The 18,470-nt window shown below is 41.5% G+C and overlaps 1 protein-coding gene across 1 annotated transcript; it reads right to left on the bottom strand.

The window, feature by feature from the left end:
• Positions 1 to 1,554: 1,554 nt before the first annotated feature.
• Positions 1,555 to 16,654, bottom strand: LOC139453160 (E3 ubiquitin-protein ligase TRIM9-like). The gene is made up of 12 exons (XM_071234790.1): positions 16,301 to 16,654; positions 14,576 to 14,671; positions 13,353 to 13,454; positions 11,306 to 11,437; positions 7,960 to 7,982; positions 7,409 to 7,542; positions 6,426 to 6,764; positions 5,552 to 5,604; positions 4,221 to 4,337; positions 3,509 to 3,649; positions 3,235 to 3,354; positions 1,555 to 1,961 (listed from the first exon to the last, which is right to left on the bottom strand). Exons 1-12 carry the CDS (start codon positions 16,652 to 16,654, stop codon positions 1,869 to 1,871), a joined length of 1,704 nt encoding a protein of 567 aa, XP_071090891.1. The 3' UTR covers positions 1,555 to 1,868.
• Between the last annotated feature and the right edge of the window lie 1,816 nt (positions 16,655 to 18,470).

Here is an 18,470-nt window from a genome sequence, read left to right as displayed (position 1 = left end):
TTGGAACAATTGGTAGCTAACCAGCCAGTCAGTGCGACGAAAAAACAGATCATGTGGTTAATACATACATATATGTATTCCGAACACATTTTTCATTCACAACTGTTCCCTTATTTATTTTCTTTAGTTTATACAACAACTGCATCATTTTTTTCCAATAATCAAAACAACCCAAAGGCTAATTTAAGAGAGCCATGTTACCCAACATTTCTAGAAGAACTTGCCGAAGACTCCATACTTTGACGTATATATTTTAAAAGTAGCCCTTTTCTTAATCGACTTGACATCCTAGCTTCATTGATATCGCTGTCTCAAAGCGAGACCTCTTGCTAATCTACGATTTTGCCTGTTCAAACACTTAACTAATTTATTGGATGTTCCCTTGGCTCTTTGTAACGTTACCATTCCTCGTGTAATGGTTCGTATCGACAAAGGTCCTTAAACTGCAGTCAGGGGATATCACAAGTTGTATCATCAAAGTTCCAAAGGCCCCACGGCCTCATTACAGGGAAGGGAAATTTAACAAATGGCTCTATCTAATCATACATCCTTTACCCCGACCCTACTTTGACAGGCGCAATCGCTCTCAAGGTCATGATGAAGATTGGGGGACATCAAGTTGATATACAATTGTGACATCCTACGTGTTTCAATTATGTACAGAACTTACAATGACGTCACAACCCATCGTTGGTGAAATTAAACGTTAACGCTGGAGAATATCCAGTCTCAATTATCCGCTGAAACAGATGCCACTGGGCGTAGACAGCAAACTACCGGTGACTATTATATGAATGGATCACTGACAATCAGTGATGACAATAGGTATTCGAGAAAAAGGTAAGTCACATTCAGTGCGAGAAGACATGAGATTTGGAAATGAATCACATTTTGAAGTAACGAGGATAAAAAGGATGTACATGCTGTTATGGTAATCATGATTTATGTCTAACGGCCCAGGAATGTGAAAAGTTTACTTTGATCACACATACATACATATCATATGCATACATATCATATTGAACAAAATATTGACAAGCTTTGTTCCCAAATTAGCGCCCTCCATGGGAGCTATTCATTTAATCAATATAGTTATATTCGACGATTACAAGGAAAAGAGGGGAATAGAACTGGAACTATACTGATAAAAATCACAATATATTTTAATTTAAAGCAAACGTAATGACGCCTTGAAAATAATTTATATTGCAACAGAGCAATATATCTACTTAAAAAATTCAAGTTCTTTCCCTAATATTTCCGGACTAAAAATATCTCTTAAGCTTATATCATACTCAAAAATATGTATCATACACCAAATGTGAATATGCCACAACCTTTTTACAAAACCATACTGTACTGACAAATCTGCCTATCCTACATGTGTCTAATATGTACCACAATATATTAACTTCACATACGCATATTGACCAACATAAGGTACTATTCTATTGTAATAACATGTGCTGTCAGTACCCAAAAAAAAGAAAAGAAGAAAAAAAGTGGTTTTCGACAAACCCCACCCCGTGGAAACCCCACCCCGTGATCGTGCGTTTTCTGTATCTCCGACCTGCGTTACTTTGTACTTTCTTCCGATATCAAGCTGAAAAATGTTTCTAATGGTTACTGTCAAGATAATGCTAATACGTTCTCTTCATTTTGGTACCATGATCTTCCGTTCATTCTTAATCTCCGTATCTCATAACCATGCCGTTACGTTGACATGAGCAGTGTGTACTGAGGGTGGATGCAGCTTCATCGCGTGTACCTGCTGGCACTGAGGCTGATGCTGCTTATGACCAGATACCTTCCCGGAGATTTCCTTCTATCGGATGTTGTACCGAAAAGACAGATGCCATCACATACATTTATCTTGTAGCACCTCCTTGTTCCTGATTTCCATTTCGGAGTGTAGAGGGTGTAGTAGAGACCAGCATCTCAAGGTCGTGATGCCTAGACTCCTGTAACACAATACATAACATCCAGATGAAACTACGGCGTGGTTCCTTCTGATAACGTATGATTATCACAAATGTAGATTTTCAACACAATAGGCGAACCCTCAGCTGATAACAGCTAGTCGTTACCTTGTTTCCGAATAGACTTTATTTTATCTCTGGGATTATGTTCTGGGCAGGTTACATTCATTTCAAAAGCGAGACTCTTCCCTAGTCATTCACACACCACTTTCTTAATTCAATTTTAGCGAATTCAAATATGTTTAATGTCGATCAATCTAACAATTAATTATCACACAAATCTCGATTTCGCATAGATTATAAGGTCCTGACAAAGGCTGGATTAGATGTCCTACTCCTCGAGCCCATCCTCTGTCCCAACCACGCTTTCTGTATAATTCACTCACACACTACACAGTCTCTATATCACTTACTCACACAACTAGGCAGACTCTATATCACTCACTCACACAACTGCACAGTATTTAAATATCACTCACTCACTCACACAACTACGCAGTCTATATCACACTCACACAATCGCACTCTCTATATCACTCTCACACAACTACACACTCTCTATATCACTCTCACACAATCACACTCTCTATATCACTCTCACACAACTACGCAGTCTATATCACTCTCACACAATCACACTCTCTATATCACTCTCATAAACCGGAAGACCATCCATGGTGTACTCCGTCCCTCCGCAGCCGCGGCACGTGTACACCGGGACTACTTTCAGGACGTATCTCTGCCTCGGCTGCAAGTCCACCCTGCCGATACTGTTGAAGACGAAGTCGTCGATGGGCAGGTTCGTATACTTGATGGCTTCAGAGCAGTTATTTGTCCTGACTTCTACGTTGTACACACACACCGTGGAGGCGGGGACGCTGGAAGGAGGGTCCCACAAGTCGAAACACCTCATGGGTTTCTCCAGCTCGTTCGAATCGACATACGCCATGCGGCTTTTGGGTTCCACACAATCGCACTCTCTATATCACTCTCACACAACTACACACTCTCTATATCACTCTCACACAATCACACTCTCTATATCACTTTCACACAACTACGCAGTCTATATCACACTCACACTCTCTATATCACTCTCACACAACTACGCAGTCTATATCACTCTCAAACAATCACACTCTCTATATCACTCTCACACAACTACACATTCTCTATATCACTCTCACACAACTACACACTCTCTATTTCTCTCTCACACAATCACACAATATCTAGATCACTCACGTGTGTGTACCTCAAAACTGTGGTGAGACAAGAACTGTTCCTTTGTTTGGTACCTGTTGTCGTCCAGAACAAAACTGCCATGGCGGCCATTCACGCCTGCTTCAGATCCCGTGTTATGGAAACGTGTTTCCTTGAAAAAGAAAAGAACCCTTGAATGTCACCAAAACAGACACCCGCGAGATACCTTAGACGGGTGACAATGACACAAGTCTAGATATGATGATGTTTCATTCAAAAGCGAACTTATTGTTTAAACGTTTGTGATATCAGCACAGCTGTCTTACCTCAAAACTAAAATCCTTAATATGTCTACCAGAAACTTGGAATCGTCCTTCCTCTAACATTGTTCCAGACTTGTCATCAACGTCACATCCGGTGACAGTGTCAGACTGGCCCACCACCTCCTGTTCTTTAACCCGCGCCTCCTAAGGAAAGGTGAATGAGTGAGTGAATTGTTTTTTCAAAGCCACTATAAGAAGTATTTCAGACATATCACGACGTGTCAGCTTGGTGTGGGAGGAAAGCAAGAAGTGATGCAGTTCTTAGACATGTACCACTTTGTCGTAGAGAACAAACACGTGCATGGTGCTGCTGACAAACCTGAAACATAATCAGGGAGAACGGGTATTCTAACCCACGATCATAGGTTCCTGGTAAGTCTAACGCACGCAGGAACAGTTCTGGTATACACATACGGTGCAAAACCTCCCCTCACTTACATAATAAAGCATCAACAACCATTAACTTTAAAACAATATTGCTGTCGTTGAATACGTATTGAGGTTTACCAACTGTTATTAACCATCATAACTCTCAGTTAAATTACGTGTTGTCGATCCAAGTGACCTCGCTACTATAATTAACACCCTTAATGTTCATCACACCCACCTGTAGTTCGCAATGGTCACATTTGTCTTAGTTCAACCATGATCGATGAATCAGGGTTATTTAATGTTAATGATATTTGACACTGGTGCTTCAAACTACCATATATACCTCAAAGCTAATATGGTTGAAAAATAACGACTTGCTCTGGAACTTGCCCTCGGGCGTCACCTGGGTGTCGCATTTGGGGGCTGGGGCGCCGAACACTGGTTTGGGTTTCAAGCAATGCTGCACAACATATATAATTATAATTATCATATATAGCATTTGTATTGTTTTTTGTATGTTGTGTAACGCGGCACTCACCAATATTCCACCTCTATGGTGGCAGTCTGTAAAATAATCGAGTCTGGACTAGACAATTCAGTGAATGACATCATGAACATCGATCTACGTATGGTATATGTCATGTATCAAACAACGACTGGATTGTCTTGTCCACACTCGATTATTTACAGACCACCGTCATATAGTTGGAATATTCCTAAGTGCTGTGATAAACACAAATAAGCAAACAAACAAAACTTTGGCGGTTAAACCAATCCAAACCAAACATCTCGGTAGAGAGTTGTGGCGCCCTGGACGATTTGACCACTTGGACATCTGATGGGGGCATGGAGTATGGAAACACTGCCGGGCAATATTTGTAATACTTGTATGTCTGCTTAGTTTAATCCTTATCCTTCAGGCAGGTCTGGGCGATAGAATGCTTACATAGCGATCAAATCAATGTCACCAACAATCAAACATGTTTCACAAAGAACAAACATTTTCTTTGGCAGAAAGGCAATTTTCTGAATCCGATTACAAGCATTAAATCGGGGTTGATCGATAGCCTATCGATATGTGTTTAGCACAAGATGGTTTCGTTTACCCACCAAAATATATGTTTGAGGGAACAATATGAACTAACGCATTTACGACTAATTGTTTACAATAGGCTACAGTGTTACAGCACAACCGGTTCAGATGGATTCAGTACCCTCACAAAAAAGAAAGTTATCACAACGTTGCTTGAACGTTATGAGTAAGCTCAGTTAACGCCGCTTTGAACAGTATTTCAGCAATAACACGGCGTCAGCATGGGGTGGGAGGAAAGCCCGAAGTGATGCTCCTTGTAGACGTTTAACAATGGGGAAACCCACGAGAAAGGGTATGGTGCTGACAAACCAAGAATCACAAACAGGACAGATGGGGGATTCTAACCTATGACCACGGGATTCTGGCACGTTAGGGATGCACAGAATATTGCAGCTCCTTTGACCTCTCTGTCACTTCATGTGTCCCCCGCCGGGATATTGCTAAGAGAGGCGTAAAACTATTTTCACTCACTCACTACCTCTAGGTCACTCGTGACCCTAATAAGGTTGCGACAAAGTAATTTTGCATCATATTTCATTGAAATATATCTTTCATAATTTGACTACTTTTATTCATCTCACTGTATTAAAATAGGAAATCCTCTTCAGAAGATCAGACTTCGGGGGCGGAGGACCTGGAATAGATTTAGAAGCTGAGCCAACAATTCCCAAATATAACTTGACAGTCTGCGTACACATCGCTACAAGGGATACTCCGTTATATGTCTGATATATTTTTATCCCATCAACGGAGTAGTGTGCATCAAAAAAGTATTCTCAGCTCCCTCAGGAGAATACAACCTCTGAACGCTGGGGCCATAGGTCTGCATTCACTTGCACGTGTACGTATGTCAAAATGTGCGGTTCGTAGGCCTATGAACGTCTTTTTCTAGGTCATGTGACTGACCTCTCGGTCGATCAGAAATTCGAATATTCTGTAACCTTCCCATTAATATTTAATCGTATAATAATAACAACACCAAATAAAAGTGCTCCACATCTTGATGTACTGGAGACACAGAGTCTTGCTATTCATCAATAATATCTGTATGTACTGAGCCAGACTGCAGAATGTAGTGTGATCTATAGTGTATATACATACAGCTTTAGAGATTTAGAAAAAAAATGTTCACAGATTTCTTGACAAGGCGATGCAGAATCCAGACAAAACAACAGCATACATGCATGAAAAACAAACACAAAATTAAGAACCAAACACAAAATGTTTGTCATATTCAATAGGGGGGCCGATCGGAGATCTGGAGGACTAAAAGTTTTAAAAGTCATTTGTAAACCACATGAAATAAACATGAAATATTTCATAAACGGACAGCTTGTCACAATGTCCTGTCTATAGAATAATCTATTATCTATTTTGTTTCTAAAGGAATAAGACGCCTGTGACTCGACGATTATTTTGAATCAAGTCTTATACTTCTAAAACTCACTCACTCACCTGTCAACACCATGATATAAACCGGAAGACCATCCATGGTGTGCTCCGTCCCTCCGCAGCCGCGACACGTGTACACCGGGACTACTTTCAGGACGTATCTCTGCCTCGGCTGCAAGTCCACCCTGCCGATACTGTTGAAGACGAAGTCGTCGATGGGCAGGTTCGTATACTTGATGGCTTCAGAGCAGTTATTTGTCCTGACTTCTACGTTGTACACACACACCGTGGAGGCGGGGACGCTGGAAGGAGGGTCCCACAAGTCGAAACACCTCATGGGTTTCTCCAGCTCGTTCGAATCGACATACGCCATGCGGCTTTTGGGTTCCACACAAGCTTCGTCTGCAAGCGTTTTAAAAATGAACCTAAATGAAATATACACCGTTATGGCCAAACACCAGTCAAACACGGTTGTGTCGAACTTTGATGTGTCGAACATTTGGTCACTGCTTATTCCTTCTTTATATCATCATAAAACATTATTGTCACTGTCCGACTGACTGAACTGACCTTGTGACGTAATATACTAATGAGCACATTCCAGGAACACTTGCCATGTTTAGGGAACCGTTAGTAAGGGATGAGAATACTTGTTTCAACGGTACGAATTATGAATGGCATCATAAGACAAAGGTCGCTAAATACCGTTATTCCAAATACAGGATATTTACCATCCAAAACACACCCGCGTGATACGATCTATCTATCTTCTTCGGTTTTCTTTCCAATGGGTCAACATCAAAACAACAACAGCTAATATTATGTGCTGAAAATGGCGCTTCAAATTTATGCCATGAATAAATGTAACCCAAACGTAGTGTTACTGTAACATATCCTACCAAAGTAGCATCTCTCTGCCTTTGGGTTTCCAGTCAACGAAGGAAACGTTCAGACTGAGTAGCAATACACATCATGCAGTAGATGCCAGTAATTTATTGGTTATGATCCCATTGCAAAAACACTATAAAAAACGGAATTTTAGATACCGTAAGCCTGAAACTGGAGTGCGTTCTCCAAGTGTAGCTTCTCCTCCAGGAGGCTGAAGGGCATCTTGAGGAAGGTTGGTGTGATGTCATCTACATTCGGCATCAGTCGGGCGTTGTCATACAGCTCCTCGCACCTACACATATACACACCTGCCGTGGAAGTCTTATTAACTGTGCACGTTTGCCATACCTTCAACCCTTCGTTTGGCTACTGGCTACTGGCAGTATGTTATACTGCTCTTCGTTTGGCTACTAGAAGAAGAAAAAATAAAAGAACAAGAAAGGGGGGATCCCCAGATGCCCCCTGTTTATGTTTCTTGATTTGCCGACACCATGCCCGTTTTTGATTTCTCCAAAGTGGCTCACCTACTCACTCAATTATTACATGTCGTTAAAAAGGTGCTAAAAAGTGTCCTTATAAAGAATCCTGAAAAACCTACATGTACTGACGTCTGTAATTACCACTCGTGCAAATGCCTGACAAAGACATGGACGTGTATTTTCTAAAACAACGAAGAACGATGTACGAATTCACGAAGTGAAGCACGTACCGTTGGATAGTGTTCTTGTATTCCTGAAAAAATAAAACACAACATTAGGATATTTAAAATCTGCAACTACTTTATATCATCACATCAACAGAATATGCCAGTCATCTGATCAACGTTCTACATCATATATTTGTTATTTGCTCTCCTTATTTTCAGGCGAAATGGGTAGAATAGGGGTTGAAGTGTTGGTTAGACACTTCGAAAACCCCGTTCAGTTCCCAACATGGGTACATGTGTGAAGCGCATCTTCGCTATCCTCCGTCATAATACGGCTGGAGTAGTGCAAATGTCGGCATAAAATCCACTCACACGCGACAAGACAGCTCATCGAAAGCCTGGGTTCAACGCTTCCCAATGCGTTCTGGTAGGCACCAAGGCCCATCAGAACGTTACAAGTCGGGGAGTTATTTAAACATACCTTGAAGGTCATGCCTATACCTCTACACGAGGAGATGAAAGCACTGATCAGATAAATAACTGATTAAGCAAGGAAACATCGCTCAGTTAGGATGCTGAAGGCAGATATTGATTCTCTTGTCAGTTCGTGAAGTATAGATGTATATACAGATTGAGGAAGGATGCTAGGATATAGTCCTGCATACCGCGAGACGCATTTAAGAATCCGCGACTCTGCATAATGCGTGCAGTCGATAATAACAGCACGGATGGAAGGTTTGATCGTTGACTATAGTTGACACAACCGCAGTTCCCTGCTCAGAGAAACGGACTTTTCTGTTCTAACGCCATGTTCAAGTCGACTTTTTTAGGTTGGTTAAGTTATCTTAACACTGTCAGTAATCTTGTTGACTTATCTTAACAGTGATCTTGTTTACTAGCCAGCTCAACTGATAATTCGTCAACTGTTATTCGCCTTGTTGAGAAGAGTACTTGTCGAAGACTGAATGTATCTTATTGATAAATTATTCATGAATATACTGAATTATATGAGTGAGTGATTTAGTTGTTTACGGGAGGAAAACCCTAAGCACAGCAGGTCTTAAGACGTTCACCACTTGGTGAAACCAACGATGATATGGTGCTGACAAATCAATATAACGGCGGTTGATCATAGTGAGTCTGGGGATCATGGTGGGTCAGGGACTACCATATTTAGCTTATACGCATGTTTAACTTGGTAATTGTGATAATCCTAACTGCAAAATTAATCGGAGTGTGTAGTGCAATCTGATTGCGTTGAATGGCCTATCGGAATTTTCACAACGTAAAGATACTTTTCTTAAGTAGTATCGTTTTTTTCTCGGTCCCATATTTGACTCTGTGTGTGTGTGTGTGTGTGTGTGTGTGTGTGTGTGTGTGTGTGTGTGTGTGTGTGTGTGTGTGTGTGTGTGTGTGTGTGTGTGTGTGTGTGCTTGTACATGTCCCGACTAATGCCGATTCTATAGTGCTAGCCCACTGAGATACAATGCCTCAGTTTAACATGACTACCCCACTGAGACACAGTATACTGACTCCGAGCCGACCAGTCCTTGTTTTATCCCCTTGATGCCGAGCGCCAGACAGGGCAACAACAAGTACGATCTTTTAACGTATTTTGGTATGACGCAGCCGAGGATCGAACGCCGGACCCTCTGCTGTATGGACGGACGCTCTACCACTAGACCACGGTGGCGGTCTACAGTATTCAAGAGTGAACGTGAGTTCACTTGGAGAGACAGTGCCCCGGAAAAGTACTGATATTTTTTTTTACAATGTCGAGAAACATACAAGAATGCCGTCGGTTCCAGATAAAATTCACGTATGTCCAATTACGAGATAAACATACAGTATTTGTGTTTTGAAATGAATGGTAGTTGAACTGTAGATTAGATGCTTTTTGTTACAGTTTGCAATCGAGTGTACCAGTCAGGGACAAAAACAGCTGATAATGTTCCTACGTCGAGCGTATACAGTTCTGATGTCATATGTATCGATATTTAGGCTATCGATAGATTGATGTAGTATCACGCAGGTTTGTGTTTGTTAATTTTGAGGTGTCTAATGAATTAGACACCTAGGCCCACTTGCACAAAGCGATGTTCGCGCTGAGATAATCGTGACTATTTTCACATAGGCTTACGATAGTCTTAGCGCTAAGATCGCTTTGTGCAATCGGGCCCTGATCAAATGTTATTCTGATCAATCAGATTCAAGCATTTTTCAGTGTCATGACAAAATACTCCATAACACAAGCAAAGCTGAAAACATAACCTTTATATCCAGATTTACTCGCTCTTAAAGAGATATAACTCAAACGGAAAAAAAACATTTCACAGTGAGTGTGTCTGTGATGAATAACACGTTTGGAACTTAAACAGTGATCTAAGGGAGATAACTCGTATGTCGTATGTAAAGCCTTTGAGAGAGTGACACTTCATCCTAACATGCGTTGTAAATCTCCTGCAGGAAATTCACAACTGACAAAAAAAGACAGAGAAGACAACAATTAGTGCCTGTGTTATAACGAGGAACACCTGCGTCGCCGCGGGTCGATAATATCTGGCCATGGCTAAAGCCACACTGTGTCAGACATGTGCAGGAATGTATTAATGTTTTAGAGACAAGTGTTCATCGTTGAGAGTCAAACAATTTATTTTAACATGAATAACTTTACGTTGTTTTTTTTTAAAAGTAGTCAGAAGGAGGACAAAGAAGTGAAAATGATTAGATTGGTAATCTCGCAATTGAAAAACAACAATTCTGACACTGATTTTCACTTGCTTAACAATGTTTAATTATTAGTAACAATCCTAGAGTGGTATAAACCCTCAATGCTAATTGTGTGTCATCATACCTTGATGACAGATGATCGTGCTATCACCCACTGGTTCATGGTTTGCCTGGCCGAGATTTCACAAGTAGCTGGGATGCTGCTGACCGCAGTGTACACTAACAACAGGCAAACCAAGAATGAGCGCGTTTGTTTACAAACAAGAAAAAGGTTCTGTCACTTGTGGCAGTGGTGTGATGGTCATCACTGTCTCGGAGTTTGTTCGTGCACGTCACTAGCACATGATACAACACAAACTGTCCCGCAACGACGAACCTATTATAACTGTTAAAATTGTTTCCGCTTTTGTCTTCAAGTGTACACTGATATCCGTTACGCACATGTCTTTAAATTGGCTATGATGTTATACGAACTATATGCGGAGGGATCTGGCGTTGCGCGGTAACACAGAGTGCGCGCAGTATTTCTACTCCCTTGAGTCCGGTGTATTACATACGAGGCGGAATAAGCCGAGAGGACCCGAATGGGTAGCGGTCCCGTTTCGCCAAGCGATCGGGGACTGTCGTAGTGAACGGGGTCGATGTGAACGGTAATCTGCTGGTAAATTATTTCACGTACATTCAGGAATCTGACCCTGGACCTGTCTTGGACCAGTTTGATATTTTCTTCCGTTAAGATTGCCTCCTGTGTCGTGAACGTCTTCTGCAGATCTTCCAGTGACGTCATCGACTCCAATGATTCCTCAACACACTGACACATAACACAATAACTTATGTATACAACACAAGGTGAACATTACAAATCATTATGGTGATCGACCAACCTGTTGTGTAAGCAATACTTAAAGGGCAAGTTCACACGGAAATGAACCATTTTTTCTTGTACTTTTTCCACATCAAATGTGTTAACATAGAAGTGTCATAGACAAAAATATAAAAACATCACATTTAATTAACATATTTTTTGCACTAAAACGATTCATATTTTTCACATTTACCAAGTGTTCTATTTCCATAACAAAAACACCATGGCTTATGCCCCTTGCAATTTGACGTCATTGGTGCCAATTAATAAACATTATGACGTCATCATGCTTTGTTAGAGCCGCTTCACGTGGTGTCGTAGACCATGTTGTTTTACCGCAAACTGGTCCTTGATATCTTTTGCGTTGAGAATAGACAGGGACCCAGTTGAATTGGCACCAATTACGTCATAATCTAAGGGGGATAACTCAGGCCTATTTCGCTCGTTAAACGAAGGCCTCATAACGGCATATCACTTTCACACTATTGTGAGCTTCCTACTTTCACTGTGAAAAAAAATTAGTGTATATTTTCAAACACAGATACTAACAAATTCTAAAATTGCGTTTTGTTTAGAAAAAGAAAGAAAGTGATTTTTGCGTGTACACTTCCCCTTTAAGAGATTCCCATAATATTCCACCCGTGAAGATCTGGGGTAGAATAGGTCTTCAGCAACCCATGCTTGCCGTAAGGAGGCGACTAACGGGATCGGGTGGCCAGGCTCGCTGACTTGGTTGATGTATGTCATCGTATCCTAATTGCGTAGATCGATGCTCAAGATATCAATCACTGGATTGTCTGGTCCAGACTCGATTATTTACAGACCGCCGCCATATAGCTGGAATTTTGCTGAGTGCGGCGTTAAACAATAAACAAACAAACAAACAAACCCATAACATTCCTTCCCAAATTATCGATTTTGCTCGCTTGGAGCGTCGCAGTTGCGGGACATCCTGAATGTGTATGCTTCATTGTTAAATGTTCAAGATTTCCTTGTCACATCTAGCAACAGGCTGTTTGTTCAATGTGTTTGTTTATGACATGTGGCCATACCCAAGTAATGCACGAATGTATTGTCCTGGTAGATAGTTTCCCTTTTGCTAGATGTGAGATCCTACATGGTAACAGTTTACAGGAGATACTAAAGCTTAAAGGATATCACAGGGGAATCCTGAACACAGAACAATGAAATATACATACAGGACATGTTCAAATTTCCGGAGCTGCTAATTATCTCTCGAATTTCCATTTGACAAATGAAAACTGGAAATGTCCATTCTTTAATGACATGAGGTGAGGTGAAATTGGGTTTAACGTCGCGTCCAAGATTATTGCACTTATATAGTGACGTGCATGCACGTGTACGTGTGGCTGCTTATACTACTCCGGACTAATGCTAGCTCACTTAGATACCATGCCGCAGTTTAACATAAATACCCCACTCAGACACAGTATACTGACTCCGAGCCGATACTGACTTTAGCCCCTTTAAGCCGAGCGCCAGACATGGTAACAACAAGTACCATTTTTTAACGTCTTTAGGTATGACGCGGCCGGGGATCGAACCCCGGACCTTCCGCTCTCCGGGCGGACGCTCTTTAATGCCATGAACACAAGTTAAAAACATATATAACAAGTACAAGTCTTATCTTGATTAGAGCACAGTTAAGCCCCCTTAAGTTATAGGAAAAGGAATAGTGTATGGTTTTGGAGTTTAGATGATAAAATGCATGCGGGAAAACAAAAATGCAATGGGCTCAGATTCATTTTGTTTTGGGAAAAGAGGGAATGAAGTCAATCTATGTGTTTCAGATGGAACCCGACTTGGGTTTTTATAGGCATCCCGGAATGATCTCCCCTACCTTCTGCATCTTGTCCAGGAGATCCTTCTCTCTGTCCAAGAGGAGATCATGGAGAGACACGAACTCCTGGCGCACCTGCTGCTTGTACGACAGCCATGATAGCTGAAGGAGAACACACTCATGTTAGCATTGCTGTATGTGTCGGAGCCCCTCAGCTGCGTGAATAATCAGAATACATAAGGGGCTGACCATTTGATATTCTGGGCCTTTATTATGTGTATGGCCAAGGAATGTTTTGTAAAAAAATTAATAGTGTCTGAAATTATTGATTTCAAACATTTTTTCCTATTTTTTTAAAAAACACACACAAACTTGTTTGATTGACATGTCCTGACATAAAAGGTTTTCTCAGGCAAAAATATCCTGCCTCTTAAAACAGCTATCAGAGATCAAGGTAAGCTTCGTTTTTGCGTAAAATACGCAAGCGAAATCCCCATTACACTATTAAGTTCCTTGCGTACGCACGAAAGAATAAATATAAGAAACAATGTGCGTTATAACTCAATGAAGCCTTTTCCAGTTGCGTTCCAGTATTACTTTACAGATCTCCATTTACGGATCCTATTAAGTCACCACACACATGAATTTTACAGCAGTGACTAATGCACAAAGGCGCTTATTGTAGCTTCAACGTGTATATCACGTCAAACAAACTAGTAGTCACCTGAAACAGTAGTTCATGTTGAAGTATTTGAATGAAATGTCAACTCATAACATTAAATATACCCAAAAGAGTTAGTGAGTCAGTTTGGTTTAACGCCGCGTTGAACAGAAATGCAGTTAGCACTGAATGTCAGCTTGATCCGGGAGCAAAACCCACGAGCACGGTATGGTGCTGACAAACCTAAAAATATAATCGGGGCGAACCGGCATTTGAACAGACGATCATAGGTTTCTGCTTTTCCCAAGGTACGCAACTCTGCACGGCGCCTGAGACGACTTGGTCCCCCGTGCGCCCATACCCAAAAGACCGAGCCAAGGGAGTATAATGTTAGGAATACCCAAAGAAAACTGTCAACCCCCAATGAGTAAATAATCAACAGGTCAAAATATTATCTGAAGCCCTGTTACAAATAATTCAATGGCCAATACCATGGTCATTTCGTATCGTGTCGTATTGCTAATTCTGTGGTAGATCTATATGTCATATTAAGACAACGCTCACGCGTATCCCTTACCAAAACGGCAATCTCTTAGATGTAATCGGCGCAACCCCTCCCTACCTCAAGCTGAATCCTTCTGTCCTCGATGCTTTTCTCGTCAATTTCGGCCGATGCAATCGCGTGACTGACCTTCTCAATCTGTTCAAGGAGTTTTTTCTGAAACATAGCCAGAACATCATCCTGCGTCAACATCTGATTCTGTTCGCTTAACCAGTACTCAGTAACGGAACACATCAGGTAGACTTTCCGTTCAAACTCATCCAGATCAGTGAAAACGGTCGGCATTGTTGATGCATATGCATGTGCAGTCTTGTCAACAAGAAACGTAAGCCTTTTTCGGATACTGAGGTCCTCGAAGCAAATGACGTCACTCCAGAGAAAATAAAATGACGTCATCGTTAGATGACGTCATTCAACTATCTTTCCTTACCATGAACTTGGAACTGGCGGACATAGGTGTCTCCCGCGTGCATTTCGTATAGTTAATAAATTTGTTGGAAGAACATGTTTGTTGGAACCATGGCCCCCAACAGTTTAATCATTCACCCTGCCCTTAACCACACGTTTTGCAGAACAACACAATGCAGCTACCATCAGGATATAACAGAACGCAGAAACATGCGTCCAGTAAGCACACATATGCATGTATAGAATGGGCGCAGAAATAGAATATGTTGGTTCCCGAGGGATGTACAAAAGTATTCATTGTACCAGACTTTTCACAAGAAATATAGAGACCGTGTAATTAAAGCATTATCAAAACATCAGTACTGTGCACGACACCAATTTATTCCTTATGAGGATCCTCATTTTTCCAGTAAGGATCCTTGAAATTAATTATTGGGAGACATGTGGATTCCTAATTTTGTAAGTCGAGTTAAAACCCTGCACCAGTGTATAAATATATCGGAAGGCAATCAGAAGTAGAAGATATGTCAACAAGCGAAGAAAGGAAAGGCACATTTGGATCACAAGCCAACACACAAAGCGTTTGTTACTTGTAATTTGGTATTGTTAAAAATATATCACCAAATAAGGTTTACCATGTCTAAGAATACATCTCCATCTTTAAGACAAATCCCCCAAATTATGCAATGATCCACCCCCTCCCCGCTTTTTGCATTTTGAATTGCCGATCGATATCAGCCGGGTGGTAAGAAATTAGAGTTACGCCCCTTAGTGCGTCGTCTGCTCGTCATCTCAGCTGGGTTTCCCGTGACAATGACTTCCAAACAAGGTGAATGTTTTACAATCAACACTCACTTGCAATGATTTGGTGTATGGCAAAAAGGTTATTATATGGCTGGGGTGGGGGGTGGGGGGTGGGGGTGGGTTGATACGGGGTAAGATAGGAAAACTAGATCATGTAACCTCTCTTCTAAATACGGGTCCTGATCATCAATGCATGTGTGTACTGCCATAAGTATTCTTCACGAACGTAGGTAAGTTTTTTGGTAATTAAAAGAAAAGCGACCGACAATAAAAAAAACCATAAAAACAATATAATAAATGTAATTCGCCCTGCTGAGTCATTTTCAAGATCAGACGAAATTAGTATCTTAGGTGGCCTGGGCATTTATCAACACAGTGAATCAGTAACTAGAACAGTGTGTTATTGTCGTTGAGATTAGATTTGTCTTTGCATTAAAACATAAACATAGCAAAAAAGATTGACTGTGTGCCATTCGCATCATGCTTACTGTAAGCTTTATATAATACATCCGGAAAAAAATACTTTTCACGAGAAAAGAAAGTAAACAAAACAAAAGGGCCACGTCCACCTACTTTCTGTTTCTCAATGTGTTGCTCGGTGGTCAGGATGTCATGAAACTGGTGTGGCCGCATTATAAACTCATTTTTGGTCGCGCCCGTTATCACCAGACAATGAGGGCACAATCGTTTCGAGCAGGTGACACAGAAGTGTAAACATCTTTCGTTGTGAAGAGGACATTTTTCCTGATCGGTGTCTGTGCGGGTCCGAGTAACTTGATGTTCGGACAGCGGCCCCGTCATCGGATGATACGTTTCAAAGCAGCCGTCACAGTACTTAAGTAGACAAACCTCGCATATCACTGTACCTGAGGTCGTGTATTCACAGAAATCACACACTATATGGTCGCGTTGTTGATTAGTTGGCATAGCTTCCGTGTGAGTCGATAGCTGGGGGGGGGGGGGGGGGGGGGGGTTAGAAATTAGAGTGACCTCCCTTGCCACGCGTTGCTCGTTCAGATATTTTACGACCGTTTCAAATACAAAGGATGCTTTAAAATACGTTTTGAAAGAGTCGCGTTGTGGGGTGGCAGGAGAGGTGGGGGGATTTGACGAGTGAGTGGGTGTTTTTTTACGCTGCTTTTAGCACCATTTCATCAGTATCACGGTGGGGGACACCAGAAATGAGCATCACGCATTCTGCCCATGTGGGGAGTCGAACCCGGGCCTTGGGCGTGACAAGCGAACGATTTAACCACAAGGCTTCCCAAACCTCTGTGTGTGTGTGTGTGTGTGTGTGTGTGTGTGTGTGTGTGTGTGTGTGTGCGTGTGCGTGCGTGCGTGCGTGCGTGTGTGTGTGTGTGTGTGTGTGTGTGTGTGTGTGTGTGTGTGTGTGTGTGTGTGTGTGTGTGTGTGAACGATGTATAATACAAGGTATATGGCCCAATGCTTGCTGCAAATAAATCACAGTCCCACCAATAGGATGTACTATTGTTTTAATATAACGATGAGTTCTAATCTGTTTTTACATCGTCAGTAAAAAGAATCAAGTGCGTGGGGGTGATGGGGAGGGGGGGGGGGGGGGGGTTGCTCTCAGGTTTTACCTCAATATGTCGACTGGACATACTGGCTGTGGTGACCAAAATGTCCTGAGTTTTTAAAAAAAATCAAAATATACGGTTCCTTACTTCATACAATATGTGACTGAAAATATATCCTATCTCTTTCACTGATTAGCGAAATAAAATCTAGCAGTTGCAAGAACGCCGGCATCGCCTCGACCTTTTGTCTGAATGTTTTTGTCACGAAAGTACTCTCACCCCTCCTCTGTTACGTAGGCAATATGTTTGCGTGTTTGTTTGTTTGTTTGTTTGTTTGTTTGTTTGTTTGTTTACCCGATAGTCATACCCAGCTGTAACAAGACGTCCTGCCGAGGACCAAACAAACCAATGGTTGATAGCATATATAAAATTTATATACATACTTCAGTGAGCGTGACCATATCAAAGTTGACAGTGAGTAGAAGTTACATAGCACCCCTGCTTCGGTGTGTGTATTGTTATATTGTTATTGGCTATTGTATGTCATTCTGGAACTGATTGAGTAGACTCATAGATAGGTGCGTATATAGGATGTAGGTAGGTTTGTATAGATGCACGTACGTGTGCTCATCCAATACACACCGGCCTCACATGACGGGGGGGAGTGGTCATACATACACTCTGTCCAAAATATAGACGCCGGTTTTGCTGAGATCTTAATATCGTCGATTCTGCATATGTATACGAGCGCTAAAATATAATAATTGTTCTTTCCTGAATATGTCAATATTCATATGTGCATCTTAAGTGCAAGGTCAAACTTGCACCTGAATAATGGTTTCTTGACGGGCAACAAAAGGGTAGATGAATACTTTTTAAAAAACACCCTAAATGGTACGTATATTCCACGATTGAGGTCGGCTTTTCTTCCATTCGAATGGGCGGTCGGGTATCCTTGTGGTTAAAAGCGTAGCTTCGTCACGCCGAAGACCCGGGTTCGATTCCCACATTGTGTGAAGCCCATTTCTGGTGTCCCCCGCCGTGATATTGCTGGAATATTGCTAAAAGCGGCTAAAAACATATTCACTCACCATTCGACATATGACGAGGACCAATACATTTGATACTTCGAACAATAGAGTTTTAAAAGGACTACCTAAACAGTTATTGGATTTAGCAAAGGGGATGTAACCGATTTGTCCGTG

The sequence above is a fragment of the Haliotis cracherodii genome, unplaced genomic scaffold (genome assembly GCF_022045235.1).
Source record: "Haliotis cracherodii isolate W230 unplaced genomic scaffold, xgHalCrac1.p SCAF_9, whole genome shotgun sequence".
In the NCBI taxonomy this organism is placed as follows: domain Eukaryota; kingdom Metazoa; phylum Mollusca; class Gastropoda; order Lepetellida; family Haliotidae; genus Haliotis; species Haliotis cracherodii.
The sequence above is the reverse complement of the archived record's forward strand: the minus strand, read 5'-3'. Positions and strand labels throughout refer to the sequence as shown.

Excerpts from the sequence above, each read along its gene's own strand:
- LOC139453160 (XM_071234790.1), bottom strand. The coding sequence starts at position 16,654 with ATGCCAACTAATCAACAACGCGACCATATAGTGTGTGATTTCTGTGAA. Across the intron at positions 7,983-11,305 it reads CCAGGGTCAGATTCCTGAAT|GAATACAAGAACACTATCCA; the intron begins GTACGTGAAATA and ends TTATTTTTTCAG. Across the intron at positions 3,650-4,220 it reads TCAACCATATTAGCTTTGAG|GAGGCGCGGGTTAAAGAACA; the intron begins GTATATATGGTA and ends ACCTTTCCTTAG.